General features: G+C 53.0%; 1 protein-coding gene across 7 annotated transcripts in view; it reads left to right on the forward strand.

The window, feature by feature from the left end:
• Window positions 1–19,916, forward strand: part of CHD6 (chromodomain helicase DNA binding protein 6) — a 100,916-nt gene that overhangs the window by 41,976 nt on the left and 39,024 nt on the right. For 6 of the 7 annotated variants that reach the window (XM_063172069.1, XM_063172071.1, XM_063172073.1 and 3 more), the window contains exons 2-5: window positions 1,164–1,219; window positions 14,191–14,684; window positions 18,198–18,336; window positions 18,858–19,007. In XM_063172069.1, coding sequence (XP_063028139.1) covers window positions 1,164–1,219; window positions 14,191–14,684; window positions 18,198–18,336; window positions 18,858–19,007 — 839 coding nt within the window. The remainder of the gene's footprint in view (window positions 1–1,163; window positions 1,220–14,190; window positions 14,685–18,197; window positions 18,337–18,857; window positions 19,008–19,916) is intronic. The other variant, XM_063172072.1, reaches the window with a different exon arrangement.

The following is a 19,916-nucleotide window of genomic DNA, read 5'->3' on the forward strand; positions in this document are numbered from 1 at the left end:
ACTTGTTGCAGTTTTGGAGACAGGCACACAACAGAACACACCAAAGTTCACAGGACAGCAGCCAAAGTTCATTGTTGGGCGCCCCCTTTTATAGGGGCTTCAAATTTCCTGTGCTTACACACCTGATTGGCTGGGATCTTAACACCACCCAGCTCACTGGCCGATGATATGTCTGCATTTGTAATTAAATGGGATTGGCTGGGGTCCCCTGTTTGAATTTGAATCCGATCTGTCATTATCATACCCGAGGGCTTGTTTACTTCTAACAAACTTAGGCTGGTCGAGACATTATGGCCAATTTATCTGTGCAGCTTCAGACCAGCTGTAGTTGTCACATCATGGTGCTGCATTGCCACAGACCCCTCATTGATCCAATGGGGAGAAAAGTATGGGGACCTGGTTGCCCCTGGCACTAAGGTGCTGCCAAGAGCTGGGCTTGCCGCTGCAGCCCCTCTGATCAGGCCTGCTGTGGGGGACTTGCTTGGAAATGACCCCTCCCTCAGCCCATCCCCCTGTGGGCTGCAAGGTGGGTGCTGTTCATGCAGGGTCCTCCCCGCTGCGGGGGCACAGCCCTGGGGACACAGCCAGCCCAGCCCCAGCACTGCCCCTGGGGCTGCTTGTTGGGGACATAGCTCTTCTCCTCCGTGCTTGCCCATCTTTGTCCCCATAGCAGCTGTTCCCTGGTCACGGTCATAGGGCTCACAGCCCACGGCAAGTTCCTGCATTCTCTCCAGTCTATTGCTGCTGTCATTGCTGCTTGGCAGAGGCTGGTTTGTTTACTTTCCTCTGCTGCTGCAGGGCTGGCAGCGTCCAACAAATCTCTCAGCAGGCCCTGGGCTGTTCCTGGGGCTCTGAGGAGTTTGGGGTGTGGTCTGTGCAAGCCCCAGACGTGCCGCTTCTTGCCGAGACTGTGGCTGCCACGTTGATCTTGGCTGGTGGGTTTCAGAAGCTGAGCTATGGTGATAACTGTGGCTGGGCTCTTGCCGTGGCTCAGCAGAGCAGACATCCCCAAGCTTGTCCCTGGGAGTTTCATTCTGGCAGCTTTGTTGCTCTGAGCAGCCCCAGGGTAGGCTCAGCCTTCTGGAGGGGTGAATAGAAGGATGGAGTGCCTCAGATTCAGCAGTCTCATCATTGTGATTTTTTTTTTGTGTTGTGTCTTGCAGAAATAACATTCATCCCAGATTTGATGATAATGAAAATACAGAAAAAAGAAAAGCAGGTTTGTGACCCTCTCTCCTTCTCCCAGTTCAGCTGTCAAGGCCTGAGGACCATGTCCCATGTGGAAATTGTTGCAACTGATGTGTGGTGGGCAAGTGTTGTCTTGAATTTCCAGGTGCAGCTCAGGTCAAATTTCAAGGAGCTGAGCTGCACCCCAGAGTGGGTGAGCCTGATGGGACCATTGAACAAGATGGGCTTTATCTTCAGCAGTGGAAATGCTCTAGATGCTGCCCCAGTGGAGGAACAGCCCTTCTTTTTGTCTCAAAGTCCACAATATTTGTTCTTGCTGTAATCTCCTTACAAAACCACGTTTGCTGTGGTTGCTGCTGCTAACGTGATACACCAAAACTAATACCACCTGGGAGGTTCAGGAAGGTCATGTCTGGGAGCTGTGAGAGCTTGGACAGGGGGGAATTTTCTTCCCTTACTCAGAAAAAATCCCATCTCACAAAGCTGTCATTTCTGGATTGCTGCATTGGATCATAACAGCCTGCTGCTCCCAGAGGAGATTTATGAGCCAGTGGTCTCTGTATTAAGTGTATGCAGGGGAAGAGCCTGATTGGTGGCACTCTGCTGAGGGGAAAGCACCTGTTACATGCATGGAGAGCCACTCTGCCTGTGGGGCTGAAATGTGGCTGGAGGTGTAAAACAAACTGGTCTGCCTGGAGCTAATTGTGTCCATGCTGCTTTTAATGGGAAACCATTCAAGTGAGCACTGAGCGCAGGGATAAATCTGCTTGAGAGCACAAGCCCGTGCCATTTCTAACCAGTGCAGAAGCAGCATGTGGCACTCAGGGCACCCCAGATCACACTGCCATGGCAGGTTAGTGGGAGGAGGAGGGGCAGGAAGTGTTTTGAAGAGGTCAGTGTGCTGTTCTGGGCTTCCAGCAAGGCAAATGCTGCAGATATTGAAAGGTGTGTGTTGGGAGCACCAGTACTGTAGGAAGTAATGAGATTAGCAGTGTGTCCTGAAGATACTGTGAAGAAGCAGAGCCAGCCTCAGGGTGAGGAAGAGGAGCAAGGGGTTGTGGAAGGTCTTGTGTACCAGCATGGCTGGGTTGCTCCAGACAGGGCAGAGCAAAGGCCTCTGGAGGAGAGCAGGATGCTTTGGGGTGTGGGTCGGTGATCTCCCTCCTCTGACAGCAAAGCCCAGGTGAGAGATTGATGCCACTCATTGGGCTAATACAGCATGTTTGGGTGCTCTGGAGTGGGACTACTGAAATGACATGGGGTTTAAGCATGGCAAAACCATCCTCCCCCACCATTTGGAGATTTTAGAGGACTCAGCTGAAAATTGTTTTCTATAGCTGTTGCTGCAGATAAAATCTGGGAGGGAGATAAAGGCCTGTGGTGTGAGGAAGAAGGGATAGAGTTACAGCTGCTCATCTCCTGATATCTCTAAGCCAGCAGCAGTCTAGGACAAACCTTGCAGCATGTCATGGGGTGGGGTGCAGCATTCCCAGACTGAGCGTTTGGGAGAAAGCCTGGCCAAGCAGGGCTCCTGCAGGGATTCTGGGTGCTCGGTTGAGGTGGTGAAGGGGTAGGTGTCTCCCTGCAATGCTCAGATAAGCAGCACTGGGGGCAAAACTCGCAAGGGGTTGCCTTCCACATCACTCTGGACACCTGAGCTGGGAAGTGCCCACACCTTGTAAACAGACTTCTCATGGCACCAAGAGGGGCCATTGCCTTCCATTGAACAGTCTCTCTGGAGAAGATGAGATGCTTATGTGGTTCCAAGGCTCTCAAAAGTCAGGTTTCCCTGGTTCCTCTCATCTGCAGAAGTTCCACGTTGGTCATCATAAGGGTGTAGGATCAGGCCCATGGATGAAAAGATTGGCAAAATGCTGGTACCTTCATATTGGTGGGGAGTGGTAGGGTGTTGTGGTGTTGATGTGAGGGTCCCCAGGACAAGGTGAGAGATGAGAATTGACTCCAAGTTCTCAGAAGGCTGATTTATTATATTATGATATTATATTAAAAGAAAATTATATACTAAAACTGTACTAAAGAAAGAGAAAGGAGACATCAGAAGGCTAGAACAAGAATGACGACAAAAACTCTTGACTGACCAGAGTCCCAATGGACTAAGGTTGGTGGTTAAGTTAAAACAATTCGTGTGCTGGGTAAACAATTCTCCAAATCACATTCCAGAGGAGCAAAACGTGGACAAGCTGAGGCTTCTCATCTTGCCAGGAGAAGAAATCCTGGCAAAGGGATTTTTCAGAAAATATCATGGTGACAGCAGGGGAACTGTCAAGTGCCTCAGGGAAAAAATATTGGATGTGCTCTCTCCTTTCCCTAGTCTTTGGCTGTCCTAGGCCAGTGCTTTGTCTTCCCTGTGTCCACTGCCAGTGGATTAGGAATGTGGGCTGGAGAGATGGGGTCTCAAAGTGGGCTGTCTGGGGAGGAGCTCCTCTCTGTGCTCCCTTGGTGCCCCCTGTAGCAGTGCTGCTGTTCCTGTGCCAGTTATGATGGGCTGGGTTACAGGGCACTGCCACCTGGTTCACTCGTGTGAGGGGCTGTTGTTAGCAAAGGCAGGGGCTGTGTTTCCACAACTCTTTTTCCTCAGTGATGCACAAAAATCTGGTACATTTGTCATCAAGCTGTGACTAACTCGTGAAACCTGTCACTTGTCTCATGACACTTACAAGTTCTCATGCCAGGGTGCCTTGTCTGCTGATGGAGGTGGGACAGGACTGCCTGGTTACCCCTGAAAACAATGACAAGTGATGGATTTCCTTTGAGGGCTCAGCACCATCATTCCCTGGACTGTCTCTCCTGTCTGTGTCCTGCTTGTCCCTGGACATTGAAGGGTCTTTTCTATTCTTTATTTCTGCCAAACTGACTTGTTAAATAGCTAGATAAATAATGAGCTAAAATAAATGCAGTTATCCCACAGTGCCTCTAAATCTCCCTATTCTACAGCCATGAAAATGCTCCCATCCTGCATGGACTGTGAGAGCAGAGCAGAATTGCATTGAGACAGAGAGGTGGAAAGTCCTGTGACCCTTTAGCCTTCTCCTGGAGGGGTCTTTGACTTTCCAGCCTGGGCTTGGAAGTGGCAGGAATGGCTGGATCCCCTGCAGTGTGCAGACAGCAGTGGGAGGCATTGGGAACAGCCCAGGGCTGCAGGGATCTTATGGCTGCTGGGCAGCCCTTGCAAGGGGGAGACCCTGGGAGCATCTGGGGAGCTCTGCTTGCCTTTGCTTCACGCCCTCACTGCATAAAATGAAGGACTTTAGGACTTTCCTGAATTTTATGGGTCTGTTTGCGTGAAAGAGAGCTTTGCTGTCTCCTATCCTGCAACTGCGGCTGGGGGTTTTTACCAGAGTTCCCCGAGGCTGGGGCAGGCTCCTGAGCAGTGGGAGCAGCACCAGGGCAGGGCTGTCCAGGCCCGAGGGCGCTTGTAGCTCTGTCCCAGGCTGTCTGTGGCCTTTTCTGTCGTGTAACACTGTCAGGTCTGATGACCCCCTGATGCTGGGGTGGAGTTTTGGGCACTCACTCTGTAAGGGTGAAGGGCAGGGGAGCAGTGAGCTGCCAGGGTGCCCTTCTCCTGCACACACAGCCACAAGTGCTGGGTCTCCCCCAAGCTCCAAGGGCTACACAGGTTTTCATCCTGAGTGGGGAGGACAGCCTGGACAGCCCAGGGCAGCAGCATTGCCCTCTGCCCCACCCACTCCCTCTGCTAGGGTGGTGGGGACACGTGTGCCCCCTGCCAGGGCTGGCCCTGTCACCAGACACAGCTTTGGAGCTGTAGTTTTTGAGAGCTGCATTGTGGTGGAGCATCTTGGGAACAGAGCCAGGCCCCACCTGCACTGCACACATGCCATGATGACTGCAGAGCCTGCTCAGAGACATGATGGAAGGTGGCACTTGTTTATTTTTAGCTTCTTGTTGCATTGGATTAAGAGCTGGAAACAAGGGGTGCAGACACTGTGAACCTGAGCACAAGAGCCCATGCTGTACACAGTGCTGGTGGGGATGGGGCTGCTGGAGTGTTTGGCTCACCAGCCTGCCAAAACCTCTGTGTGAAAGAAGCTGCCTGTTCTGCTCCTGTTGGGCTCTGCAACCAGCTGTGTGGATAGGCTGGGCTGGAGGGGCCAGCCTGACCATCTCAGGGAGGCAGAGCTGTGTCGTGCTGCCCATGCTGGAGGGGCAGGCTGGCTGGTGGCCTCGGTCAGTGCTGAGGGGGAAATGAGCAATGGGGGGGTGGGCAGCCCCCAGGCATCAGTCTGTGCCTGAAGAGCATGGAAACCTTTGTGACCCCTGCAGTCAGGGTCCCTGTGGACACTCCTTGTACAGAACAGATCTCTCAGGGTTTGAGACATGCCCTAGACCCAAATGCAGGCTTCTGCAGAGCTCTCCTGCTACGCTGCAGGAAAGCTGGGCCAAGCATGCACCAAACGGGGCTTGAATGGTCCTGGCAGCTGGGAGCAAGGTGGCATGTGCTGCTGGCTGTGGTCACACTGCCTGGTGAGGCTGTGTTGTGTGGGTGTCATCTGAGCCTGGCTGCCAGAGGAGGTGGATCTGCTCTTGGTGTTGTGACCATTGGAAGAGCTCATCTGTGGCCTCTTACTAGACAGAGCTGCCGTTCAGATCCTGAGGCTGTGGCAGAGCTTTGCCCTGCTGGGAGCACTGCTCTTGGAGAGGAGAGCCTGCAGGAGGGATTATGGGCTGGGCATGAAGCTTTTGGTCTTTTCTCCTTCCCGCACCCAAACTCATGGGATAGTGCAGGGTTTGGATATGGATCAGGCTCCAGCACCCAGCAGTGTGGATGCAACATCTCCTTCATCCCCATCACATCTCCTGGCAGTGCTGGCATGTGACTTCTACCATGTGGGTCCAGAGGAGCTTCTCTGCTCCTGCCTCTCACAGATATTATTATTATTATTATTATTATTATTATTATTATTATTATTATTATTATTATTATTATTATTATTATTATTATTATTATTATTATTATTGCTGTTGCTGCTGCAAGTGCATAAGCTGTGTGTATCAGCACTTCCTTTGTGGGGCAGCAGTTCCCTCTTTGTGCTGTTATTCCCCTTGCAGGTTCCTGTTGCAGGCTGCAGGTTTTGTCCCAGGCTCACCATGGGCAGTCCCACTGGCCTTGCCCTAAGCAGGTGTGGGCAAACCCTGCTGAATTTCGCTGCTCCTCAGCTGCCATGCATGTGCCCATGGGAGTTGGTTATCTGTCCCTTCACATGGCTGTGCACCAGCTTTGCTGGGCCTTGCAGAGGATTGGTGCTGTGTGAGCCTGGAGCAGCCAGGGCATCCCGCAGGCTCAGCAGCCTGGGGAGAGGGGGGAGCTCTTTGGGTAACAGGAGCAGGAGCTGCTCTGCCTCCCACCTCCTGGTGGTGTTTTCCACCAAATCCTGAATAAAAACTTGGCATTCAAATTGAGACTATAAATGAAACAAAACAATTTTAAGTTAAGGAAACACACCACGCCATTCATGTGGGAACTCAGCACATCACTCCTGATGTCCAGAGTTGCTGAGATAACCCCTGGGGGGGCTCGGAAATCCTGGAATGTTGCCAGAAGTGCTTGGTGGTTGGATTTTGACCCTGCACGGGATGTGCCACCTGTATGAGGACAAGAGGATCACTTGGGAATAAGTGGTGAAGGAATTGATTATTCACAGGGTGAAAACACAGGTTTTGGGATCTTGGTACAGGGGGGTTCTTAGGAGACAAGATGGAGGAATTAGGGCGTGTCTTGTCCTTCTCTTCTTCTTCTTGTCATCCATCTTTGGTGGTGATGCTGGCACTTTGGGATTGGTTCGCATTAAATCTGCACTTGTTAATAAGGGTAAAAGGTATTGGGAGGTAAAGGTAAATATCTTATATGTAGTTTTTAGTATAAAAATAGACGACCACGCAGTGGGAGGTCAGTGTGCCCGTGGCTGTCTTGCTGTGTGGACCTCTGTCAGGCTGGGAGACGACTTTGTAGATAAGAATTAAAAAACAATATTGAAGACCGAAAAATCTGGAGAGTTCTTTCGTCCTTTGGAGCGCGGGCTGTCCCAAGGCCATTCTACGCCTAACCAGGCAGAGACAGCAGGCCGAGAACGGAGACATTAAGGCCCACCCTGATCTTGGCTTTGCCCTAGAATGGGGTCTTACAATTATAGTGCACTCTGTTAGCCTCCACTGCTCTCTGGGGAGTTTTTAAACGCTTTTTTCTCCTGACTTTCTATTTGATAGTAGTTAGACACATGGAACAAGACTTCCTCCTCCAGCTGATGCTGAAGGACTGTATGAAATGAAATTTATAGAAGATTCTTCTGTGAATAAAAAAAAAATCACAAAGTGTGTTCTGGAAATGTGAAATTATTACAATCATCACCAAAAAAATCCAGTTGAGAGACAGTGCAAAAGCATAGTTCTAGGGATAAAAAGTGTTCTGGGGAAGCAGACCATGCTTGGATTGTTTTACCAGAGGTTCAGAGATGGGCATCCTCTACGAAAATGTGGAAGTCATTGTCTTTACTTCTTTTCCACTCCAAAATACCCAGAAACAGCAAAGCTGCTTGCTTAGGTATACATGTAAAATGGGTAGGTAGAATGGGCAATTGAATGGAAAATTATGTTTCTATTTAGTTTAAGAAAGTGATAGTAAGAAAAAGGACACATACTCTGTGAATTTAGAAGTAACCCTGTAGCAAGGCAGGGCATCACATTAGGAACCACTGAAGACATGGAGTCTAGTAACAGATCTTTTTCCAACTCTCTTGGGATTTAAAAAGTGTTTAAGAGGAGTCACAGAGTAAACAGGGTGAGGTCAAGTGAGGGCTCATCTAAAGTGAGTGTTGGCAGAGCAGCTCAGTTAAATAGGCTCTCTACCCAGAGCCATCTCTGATGCCAGAGGCATCAGAAGGTTGCCCTTAAAGGGTGTGGCAAAGACATTTTTGAATAAAGTCACATAAGCCGCCTGTTTTGAGGGTCTTTACTCTGGAATTGTAAAGGAACACTGTGAGATTTGGGAATTGCTAATAAATAGTGTTGGGACCATCACCCATTAGGGCCATGGAAGGGGAAAGGGGAGTAAATGTGAAACTAAAGGTCAATAGATTCACTTAGGTATTGAGTAAATAGTTAGGAACTATAATAATTAAGCACTTTGTTTCTGAAAATACTACACTAGTGAATAGTCAACATGACTTTTGCAAAGCAGAGTCAGTCCTTGCAATCTCTTGGGGATTTTAAAGGTAACTGGCTCACAGGGCTGAAGTTGGGCTGGGCTGGTGCAAGACTCAGGGGCTCCCAACCAGCAGCCGAGGAGGTTTCTCACTGAATGCTTGTAAACACATGAAGTGTTGTCCTGATGAAAGGTGTTTCTGTAAATTAGTGACTGGTTAAAGGCAAGGAAACCAAATTCAGGGAAGATGCTGCTGCTTTCACAGCACAAATAGGGGAAGAAAGGTGCTGGTTGATTCCTGCAGTCATCTGAGATGCTGAAATGGAGAGGGAGGCTGAAAAGTTGAGGAAAGTCTCAAGATGCTCCTGGTAAAGTATAGGAGAACCAGTCACGCATGTCTTCAGTGGGGGCTGTCCCTGCTCCTGGAGGAGGCTGTAAAGCACTGGCAGAGTTTGGCATCTGCCTACAGGTTGTTCCAGGGTGCATTCCATGGTTTGTAAAGGGAAAAGGAGCAGAGCAGAAGCCCTGCTACTATTCTGTGGTACCTCTGATGCTCTATGCTTCCTACTGCCACCCCATAGCTGGTGGGGTTGGAAGAAGTGCTGGGCAGGATAAGGCAGGTGGCCTGAGAGCTGGCACAGCCAGCCTGTGAGGAGAGGGTGACTTGTCACCTATGCCTTAGCTGGGCCAAGAGAGCTCTGCAGGGGGAGGATGGCAAAACTGAATTGTACAGAGCGTGTGACAAGGAGACCCCCTCACACCTTGAGAAGGAGAAGCCACTGAGGAGGGCGGCAGGATTTAACCGCAATTAGTGGTTTTCCCCAATACCTTAGGAGTATTACCTTATGAGTACTACAAAGTACTGAGTGCCCCCAGGTGCATTGGCACCCAGGGTTACAGGTGTGGGTGCAGCCTGTGCTGGACCAGCCTGGGCAGATGGGGTGCAGAGATCCTGCCTGCCCTGCCCCACCCCTGCCCCCTCAGGGTCAGCATTGCCCAGCGCAGCTCCCAGCTGGTCAGAGCAACCCAGAGCAGCCTGCCTTACCCTGCTGCAGCATTTTCCAGAGCTGTGATTTGCCAGGTTTAGGCTCCTGCAGCTACATGTGTTCCTCTCCTGTGAAGGGTGTTGGTTTTTGTCCTCAGTCGGGGTCACCCGATGTTACAGGCCTTGCAAGGGTTGCAGGGGGAAGAGAGAGGCGAGAATCTTCACCTCATGTTCACAAGGCTGGATTTATTATTTTATGATATATATGTTACATTATGACTATGCTAATAGGAATAGAGAGAAAAGTTCAGAAGCTTGCTAAGCCAAGAATAGAATAGGAAGAATCCATAAACAAAGGAGCTCTCTCTGATTCTCTCCCAGAGAGAGCTCGGTCTTTGATTGGCCCTTAATTGTAAACATCCAACATGGGCCAATCACAGGTGCACCCGTTGCATTCCACAGCAGCAGATAACCATTGTTTACATTCTTTTTCTGGGGCCTCAGCCTTCCAGAAGGAAAATCCTAAAGAAAGGATTTTTCATAAAAGATGTCTGTGACATTGAGGATCTCAGTATGGTGGTATGTCAGTGCTGGCCATTGCTGCAGACGCAGGAAAGTAGCCCAGTCACAGCAGTGGGCAGCCTGTTGGCTCATGGACACCTCTTTCTCAGGCCACTCAGGTCAAGGTTGCTGCTGTAGCAGAGTTCCCTGCAGTGAGTGCTGTGTCCCCATCAGTGTGGTCCTGGTCCTTCAGGCTGTCACCCTTTGGAAGCAGAGGTGATTTCCTTGGGGCACGGGGACAGCAGCCGATGTCCAGCAGCAGCTGCACAGGGACACTGAGCTCCTGCCTGCCGAGAGGAGCCAGCCAGGCTGCTGCAGGCACAGCACTGAGGGTGCTTTGGAGCCATGCAGGAGCACAAGCTGGCTCGGCTTCCTTAGGCTTTTCCTGTTGACGAGAAGCCAGGATAAACTGAACCTCATCGAGGGGTAGTAGAAAAATCCCATTCCCTGGCTCGTGGCAGTGCGCCAGGCTCTCACTGCAGACTGTACTTGGCAGTAGTCCTACATGCATGGCCAGAGCTTGCTGTGGGCTTCAGGAGCATAGCATGAAGCATTCTCCCCTCAAAATAGACCAGCTTTGGGAGTATGGTTTCTGGGCTGGCAGCACTTGGTGGAAGCAGCCTGGTCTCCCTGCCTCTCTGTCCATGTGCTCGTTGTGTGAGCCCTGGCTGTGTGCCTGGGTCCCACAGGCTGGCATTTGATGGCCTGTTCATGGCAGAGCCTGCACCAGAGGCTTGTGGTTGCTCCAGATGGAGGCAGTCGCTGCTGGCTGGGACCAGCACTGCTCCTGGGACACGGCAGGCTGGGACACCTGATGCCCACAGGGATCCCAGCCAAGGTGCTGACACTGAGTGCTGGGGAAACAGACTTCCAGCTCTTCAGGGAGATCGTCAGTGGGATTGCCTGGGAGGCTGCCCTCTGGAACAAGGGAGTGGAACAGAGCTGGCAGATCTTTAAGGACGCCTAGATTGGGTATCAGTCCCAGTATTGATCCAGACCGGGGCAGGAACAGATCGAGAGCAGCCCTGATGAGAAGGGTTTGGAGGTGCTGGTGGATGAGAGGCTGCACACGCCCGGCCGTGTGTGCTGGCACCCAGAAACCAACCATGTCCTGGCTGCATCAAAAGAAGTGTAGGCAGCAGGTCAAGGGAGGGGATTCTGCCCCTCCAGACCCCTCAGCTGAGGCCCCACCTGCAGTGCTGCATCCAGCTCTGGAGTCCTCAGTGCCAGACAGACATGAACCTGGTGGAACCAGTCCAGAGGAGGCCGCCAGGTTAATCAGGGGGATGGAGCACCTCTCTTAGGAGGAAAGGCTGAGAGAATTGGGTTTGTTCAGCCTGGAAAACAGGAGGCTTAGGGGTGACATAATTGCAGCCTTCAAGTTCCTAAGGGGGTTTAGGAGTGGAATGATACCAAAAAGAGTGATATCAAAATTGTCTGGATAGAAACTTTGTAACGCACTTTTGAGTATTAGATGCAGACATTCTTTATTGCAGCATGGTGGTCACTCAGGGGGAATCCTTCCTCCATTCCAGTGGGATGAGTGTTGGGTGAATAGGGATTTTATCATGCACACTGATTACATATTCCCACATATACATATACATATTACATATATCCCCACTTCCTTGGCTTTATTTTACATAGTTGCACATCTTACCAGAAGTCCTTACATGGTTCTTTGGGGTCCATTGGACAACTTCATTTGGGATCCAAATGGACAATTTCTGGTGTCCATTTTAGGTGGCTGTTCCTCAACCCTGTTTTTGAGTGAGTGCAATATTGCTGTTTTGCCTTCTTCTGCTCTGTCAGCCTTGTAGAGCTGAGCTGGCATCCTGCTTGCACTTCTGTTTGCCTAAGTTACATTCTTTATCTATTTCTACAAGGCTGTGCTGTTGTGTTCTACTTTCCTTGACAAACGTAAATGTTGTTCTGTTCTACTGCTCTTATCGAGTGAGTAAAATGCTGTTCTGTTCTACTGTCCTATCAGGGGTACTACCTAAAGGGGACTTACAAGAGAGATGGAGGGGGACTTTTTACAAGAGCATATGGTGACAGGACAAAGAGGAATTGATTCAAACTGAGAGTAGGTTTAGATTAGATATTAGGAGGAAACACACACACACACACACACACACACACACACACACACTATATATATATATATATATATATATATAATATTAAGAGAAAATTCTTTGCTGTGAGGGTGGTGAGGTACTGGAAGAGGTTGCTCAGACAAGCTGAATTACCCCATCCCTGGGGGTGTTAAAGTCAAGGCTGGATGGGGTTCTGAGCAACCTCGTCTAGTGAAAGTTGTCCCTGTACACAGCAGGGTGTTGGAAGTAGATAATCTGTAAGGTCACTTCCAACCCAGGCCATTCTGTGATTCTAAATTGTTACAGCTGGTCCCCATCTTGTGAGAGCTGAGGAATGCAAAGGCTGGGACTGATCCTGTTGGGCAGCCAGTGGTCTCAGAAGCAGCATCAGTAGTGCTGATTTTCTCCTGGTCCTGGAGAGGTTCCCTTTGATTCCTGAGGTGCCTGTGATGGCTGCTCCATGTGGTGGGATGGCTGCTCTCCCTTCCCAGGCTGCTGGGGCAGACAGCAGCAGCAGCCTGGGCTGGAGGTGGCTGCATGTGGGGAGGGATGCTGGTGCAGCCTGCTTGACCAACGCCAGCCAAGCCTGCAGCCCCACTCGTGGGGGGCTCCAGGGGCATCAGAAACCTTTCCACTTGCAGTCTGTTTCATTTAATGCTGCCATCTAATCCAAATCAGAAGTTCCAGTGTTACAGAGCACCCTTTGCCTAGACAGCCCTGGATGGGCTCTAGCCATCAGCCTGTAAGTTGTAAAGATTTGCATTCTCTCCCACAGCTCTGGGGTGTCTTGAGGAACTGGATGGTGCTGAGGTTCTGCAGAGCCAGGGATTGCTGCCAGAGGCACTGGCACCTCCATCTCAGCACCAGGGAAGGGGCTTGTGAAGGAAGCAGTGCCCCTGGCCTGGGGCAGCTGTGTGTGTGAGGTGGCAGGGCAAACAGTGCCCCTGTCCCCATAGGCAGAGGAGATGCTGCCTGGCGCTTCTGGGCCGCTCACCAGCTGCCCCACAGGCTCCCTGCGAGGAGCTGACACCTCCAGGCTGTGGGAAGGGCCCATGTCTGGACTCATGGCACAGCCAGCAGCCCCCAGTGTCAGGATCAGCTTTGCAGCCCCGGCCGTGCCGCTGGGCCTGCTCTGGTGGTGCCCTACCAGCCCCTAGTGATGGCCAAGCCCAGCAGTGGCCACTGCTTCCCTCTGGGCATGGCTGAGCTGTGTGGTAGGAGGAGCTGGGGCACTGGGGATGGAACCTGACCAGCAGAACAGCTGAAATGGAGCCTGACATGTTCCTCTCCCCATCTGTGCACCACACCACTGCGCTTCTGCCTGCTCCTTTGTGCGTCCCTTGCTGTCTCTTGCTCTGGCAGCTGCTGGAAGGGATGTTTCCAGTTCCCATTGACACTTGTCACTCACAGCTCCCTTTCTTGGGCTGTCCCCTGCCTGCTCTGCCAGCCTGGGCTGCTCTTCTGGAGCGAAGGCTGCTGCACACTGAGCCTGGGTCCTCACAACAGGCACTCCTACTGCTGCTTGAGGAGAGTGGGGCCCTCGAGTGCTGCTGTGGCCGAGCATGCCCAGGAGGCTGCTCAATTCCTTTCAGTGTTCAGTGCTGAAAAGTGCCCAGGAAATGAAGGAAGTGCTGAAGGAGGAAGAGCAGCTCTTCTCTCCTGGCCTGGAGGGAGCCCTGGCACACAGCAGCTCCTGTGAACAGTGCTGGTCTAACCCTTCTCTTCTGCCTCAAGTTCTGCCCCAGGTGGACCTGGGAACCCTATTTTTGTTTCTGTAGGCTGCTAGGCATCCCTAATTCCCTGTCCTTGCCCTACTGTGACAATCTCTGGCTCAGGGCAGCAGACAGGAAGTGCTGTGGATGCACAGGTTGCTCTTGCCTTAGGCAAGTGAAGTCTGGAGTGTTTGATCAAAGGCAGAACCAATGGTTTGATGCACACACTGGGGCCAGCCATCTCTGCTGGGACCTGCATTGGCTGAGGGGAGCCAAAAGGCCTCTGTCTGTCAGCCTCTGTTGGGCAGAGACGGGGGTCCACCTGTTGAGCTGTGTCTGCTCATGGTGGCTGTTAGCCATGGTCCCTGAATGCTGAGGGATGCTGCACTGGGGCTGCAGTTCCCCCGGGGCACTGCTGGTTGTGGCTGTGCCATTTGCTTCACCTGGCGCTTTGCGTTCTCTCCGCAGCCGCCGAGCTTCAAAGCGCTGAGCCTCTCCCCAATGTCGTCTGCCTGGGAGTGCAGGACGCAGGACACCTGTGCCAGCAGTGAGGAGCAGCACGAGGTGCCACACCAGGTGACAGTGACAGCCACGAACACAGGTGGCCAGTGCCAGTGCCTGAAGGAGGAGCCCAATGGGGCTGCCCAGAAGCGGACGAGCAACCAGAACGGGATGCAGGACAGCGGGGGCACGGGGGTGAAGAAGAAACGGAAGAAAAAGGACCTGGGAGAGCAGGAAGGGGTAGATAAAGCAGCTGTGGAGGTGAAACCAAAGAGGAGGAGAGAGCCTAAAGAACCAAAAGAGCCTAAAAAAGTGAAGGAGTCTAAGAAGCCGAAGGAGCCCAAGCAGAGGGAGGTGGCTAAGAAACCCCGGAAACCTCGGGAACCCAAAGCCCCAAAGGAGCCTAAAGACAAGAAGAGTGGCTCTGAGCCAGCCCCCAGATCAAGATCCAAGAAGAGCAGGTGGGTGGTGGTGTGGCCCTTTCCCTGTGCCTGCTGTGCACAGGGCTGTGGGCTTGCATGAGCTGCATCTGGGAGAGAGCGGCACTGGGTGTGCAGGAACTTGGTCTGAAGGCTGGATGTGCTGGTTGGGGTGCCAGGATGAGCTCTCTGGCCATGCACAGATGGGACAGGCAGGTGCTGTTTGGGGGCCCCGTGAAACTCGAGATCCATAAGAGGACCAGAGAGTCTTGGCCTCTCCTTTGTCTGGCCTTTATGCCGAGCATCCTGGGGAAAAAGGGACTTTAGGGAGATGTCCTACCAGGACAGTGAGGTGCTGTGTGGCAGAGGGCCTGTCATATATGATTTGGGGCCAGGGCAGAGGGTATGTGACTGAGAAAAACCTGGCCCTGGACTGTGTGCAAATGAGGGACTCTGCACACCCAGGGCCAGCAGCCTGCCTCCCCTTGGCTTGGGTTTGGGAGGATGGTGGAGCAGATGCCATCCCCTCTCCCTCTCCTTCTCCTGGAAGACTTGTCCCTTCTGGCAGCTGTGGAGCTGTGCTGACAGCAGTGGAGGGAGGCCTGAGGACTCCCTTGTCCTGCACAGGCCAGCGCCACTGCCTCTGGTAATTCCTCAGCCTTTTAATTAACAGGCTGGTTGGCCAGAAGCTCTGGTTTCTCTTTAATGGAGAGTGTGTGCAGGGAGCAGAGCAAGTCTCAAGAGCACTGATTTAGTTTGCTCTTCCAGAACCCTCCTCCTTCAGAGCTCACTGAGCCAGATCCTGGAGAGGCCGTGGCTGTGGAGCTGCCCTTGGGTGGCCTTTGGTGCCATTGGAATGGGCTGGTTGTGGACAAGAGGAGGTGTGGATTGCTCAGCAGGATGAGAGCGGGGTGCCATGACCCCAGCAGATCCCTGAGCTGTGCAGTGCTGCCACTTGTGCTCTTCCTTGAGCCCAGGGCTCTGCAGATGTTCCTCATGAGCCAGAGCAGAGGGGATGGGCGGATCAAGCGGTCACTGCTGGGAGGTGAGGGAAGGGCTCCTGCAGGCCCAGGGAAGGCTGCAGGAGAGGGAAGGAGATGGGCTGCAGGCAGGGAAGGGAAGGATGAAGCCCATGTGCCTGCAGCATTGCAGCCCAAGAAGGGTCCTGGGATGAGGTATGCAGCTTTCTGATTTTCCTAATGACACTTCTGCTCCACCAGTAAGGAGCTGCCATGCAGCAAGTTCACAGGGATCTGCCCCTGCAGCAGGACCTGTGGGACCACACCAAAGCAGGGGAGCCCAGGGGAAGAGCAGGCCCTGGAGGTTTGTGAAGGCATTCATGGCTCTTGTGGGTCCTTTGGCTGCCAGCAGTGCTTTGCAGGGTGCTGACCATTACAGACAGGGCAGCCCTGACTGTGCAGCCTCTTGTGAGGAGCTGCTGGACACATCACCCTGCCAGAGATGGGGCTTGTGGCAGGGTAACCCCAGGTGCAGATTTGGAAGCCCTGGCTCTCCTGCTTGGGCACAGCAGGTTCTGGGCACACAGGGAGCTGAAGGGGAGCCAGCTTGCTGTGCTGGGTACCAGCAGAGCCCCAGAGGAGAGGCCACTTAACGCAAAGCACACAATGTAATGTAACTGTAACACATCATGCAACCAGAAGAAACTGTGTGTGGGAGTCTGGGAGTTCCACAAAGCTCTGTGCATTCCTTATGCTCTATCCCAGTATAGCCTGAGCCTGTGGTGCTTCCTCCCAGTCATCTGTGCTTCCAGGAGGACCTACTTCCAACTCTGCTGCTTGGAAAGTCCAGCCCATGGGATTTGGGAGTGCAGTCCTCTTTACAACTTCCCTGCCTCCGTAGCCCCTCTTTGAGCCGTTTTTCAGACTTGCTTTGGGCTCTGGGTCAGCCACCAGCAAACCCCCTGTGTGAGGGATGGCCGTGGGTGTCAGGGGGAAGCTCTGCAGGGAGCAGGGCTGGGAACCCCCCTGTGGCCCCTGGCCATGTGGAGCTGGGGAGGTGCCTGGGGGGCCCTAACAGCTCAGGAAGGGGAGAGGTGAGCAGCAGGCTTTGCTTAGTTTGTACTCTGTGCAGATGGAATGATTGCTGTGAGTCCTCTTAAGTGGCAGATAATGGTGGCATAATTTCTTCTAAATTATTTCTAATCATAGTCAATGACTGACTCATGAATGAAGCAGTTGTTAGTTGTGACTTACAAATCAATATCTTGGGAGTTATTGCTTGGTGGAAGCACTGCTCACAGAGCATTTTCAGGGCCTCTAATTTCGGCATATATGCATGGCCAGGGCATTTTTGGCCTGAACAACAAATTTTTACCTTTATTTTTCACTAGTCACAGGCAAGCAGAGATTTTTCTTATCAAATGGAGTTAAAATCTTGACATTGCTTTGAAACTAATGGTTCCTCTGCCACTGTGCAGATCTGGGATGTGGAGGGGATGAGTGGTGGGGCTGGAAGAGAGGAAGGAGGCATTGCTCAGCCCTGGGCCATGCACCAGCTCTTTGGAGCCATTCCTTTAACAGTGTTTCTTGCAGAGGTAAAGGATGGACAGGCATGCTGGGAGCAGCTGGTTTTTTGCTCTGGTGCTCCCTGGTCCTCTTTCCTTGGGCAGGTGCCCTTACCCTGAGGCCATGCCCTGGGTCTGGGCTTGTCTTTCCGTGTTTTTCAGGATTCCTGGGCACAGAGCCCAAATCCCCTCTGTGACCTGAGCATGGAGAGCAGTTGCCTGGTGGGTCAGAGCTTCCCAGCACACCCTTGGAGTGGGCAGTGACTGCCCACTCTGTGGGTAGTGATGAGCCATTGCTGTGATGGGCCATTGCATCTGTGGGAGTTGGGTCTGTATCCCCGTGTCTGTGGCCATCACAGTGCTTACCCCCTCCAGCTGGAGGCTCTCACCAGTCTGCTCAGCTCAGTGCTGTGACCCAGGAACACAAACTGTGAGCTGGAGCAGCTTGGTGTAAAGATTTGGCTTGGTGTAAAGATTTACTGGGGTCTGGCAGAGCTCTGTGGCACAGGCAGCAGTTGGCCAACAGTGTTGCCAGTGCTCCTAAGACTGGACTTGAAGGTTCTGTTCCAGGGTGCCAGGACATGGGTTGCCTCTGAAGATGCTGAACTTTATTTCTGACTTTGGTCAGCACAGGATGTGTTTGGGAGCACTGTGGTCAGAGCAGGCACCTTGCTGCCTTGGCATACTGAGTTTGGTAGTGGAGAGATCCTCTTTGTGCCTGTGCTAGATCCTGTGAGCTGAACCCCAGCTCCTACAGCCCCTGTGGGGTTGTTCCCTTGGCTGGTGAGAGCACCCAGCCTCCACACCAGGCAGGACAGGTGGACCCTTTCATCCCAGTGTTCTGGAGCTGGATGGAGAAGCACTTGGTGTGCTTAATGAGCATCAGTGACTGGGGATCCCCAGTGCTGGGGGAGGTCCCAGGAGCTTGGAGCTGCCTCTGGGTGATCCTGTGGTAGCAGTGCTCTGTGTGGAGCCTGCTGCCTCTCCTGGGATCCCCAGGACATGATCTAACTGTCAGTCTGCCTCGGCAGCAAAGACACCCCTGTGGAGAAGAAGAAGAAAGGGAAGAGGAAAAATGAGATACCAGTGAACAGTTTGGATTTGGATCAGGATCTCCTGAGCCCATCTGTACAGAGCCCAGAGGAGTCTGTGGAGTCAGCTGACAGCCAGGTATGTCCAAAGCCCTCAGCTGGCTGCAGGTGGGTGAGATCCTGGCTGCCCCTCAGTGGGACCACAGCAAGGGCCCCTGGGCACAGGAATCAGAGAGCACGCTCAGCACTGTGGTCAGCTTCTGTCAGCCTGACATCAGCTGTTGGCCCAGGGCTGCATGCACACTGCTGCCCTGGGCCCTGCGTGTGTCAGCCTCGAGTGTCCCTCTGCAGGGACCCCAGCTCTGGGCAGGTCCCTTTCCTGGCACAGCACAGGGGGACACGCTGCCCTGCAGCCTGGGGTCTGCATGCCCTGCCTCTCTGCAGGGCTCCTCTCCCTCACCTCCTGGGGCTGGTGGGGCTCTGTGGGTCAGGGTGGGGATCTCAGCACTGCAAAGAGTGCCTGTTCTTCTACCACCCCATCCTGCTGGGGCCTGGAAGGAATTCTGGCAGCCCTGGGGCTTTCTCGCTGCCCCTCAAGCAGGGAGGAGGTGCTTGGTCTGTCCGTGCCTCCCAGCACTGCCCTTTCTCCTCCGTGCACAGAAGCGGCGCTCGGGGCGGCAGGTGAAGAGGAGGAAGTACAACGAGGACCTGGATTTCAAGGTGGTGGATGATGATGGCGAGACCATTGCCGTGCTGGGAGCCGGGCGAACCTCGGCGCTCTCCGCCTCTACCCTGGCGTGGCAGGCAGAGGTAGGGCTGGGCTGGGCTGGGCTGGGCTGGGCTGGGCTGGGGGTGTGGGACTGGGGATCTGCCTCATGCACAGCATTCCAAAATGGCACTGCTGAGGCTTGAGCAAGTGCTGGGTCCCAGCTTGAGGATGGGCTGGGAGAGTGACTGTCTGGGAGGGTTCAGGCTGGCTTTTCAGGAGCTGTGAGATGGACAAGAGGCATGGTGGTCCAGCTGTCCTCCTCCTGCTTGGAGACCAAGGCCTCTGGAATGTGTGATGCAGCTGGACACGTTCTACCCGCTGCCCATGCCCACCTTTGGCTTTGGTCTCTGTAGCTCCTGTCCATGATTGCTCTATTATTTTGTTCCTGCTGGCTGAGGGCTTTGTAGGTGCCATGTCATCATTTTCTGCCTGCATTGCTGCTCTCCATCAGTGCCTCAGAGTATAGTGATGCCAGCCTGACCCTTGCCAGCTGAGCTGATCTGCTGGGCAGCGTGGCAGGGATGTGGGCAGCATGGCAGGGACCACCCAGTGCCACTGTGGTTTGGGCCTTGCTGTCCTTCTGCCTCTGCCCACTGGTTCAGTGCTGGCTGCTCCTTCCTGCCTTGTCTGTGACTGTGTCTTGGATCCTGCAGCTCTTTCCATCTTTCTGGTCACTGACAAAGCTGTCAGATATTAATAATGGTCACTGGTTGTTCTCATGGTGTTTCTGTTACCCTCTCTAGTCCCCTCTTCCCAAGGTTTTGGTGGGTATGAGCTCTGTTGATAAGCCCTGACCTAAAGATCCACACACCCACAGGACATGCTCCAGTGCTGCTTCAGCTCTGCCTGAAGCTGTGTCCCAGCTGGGCTCCTGGCAGCCATCTCTCCAAGTGAGATTTTCAAAGCAGCAGGTGTGAGCTGCCTTTGACATGTGTCCATGCTCCCACCCT

This window comes from Melospiza melodia, chromosome 19 (assembly GCF_035770615.1).
Source record: "Melospiza melodia melodia isolate bMelMel2 chromosome 19, bMelMel2.pri, whole genome shotgun sequence".
In the NCBI taxonomy this organism is placed as follows: Eukaryota; Metazoa; Chordata; class Aves; order Passeriformes; family Passerellidae; genus Melospiza; species Melospiza melodia.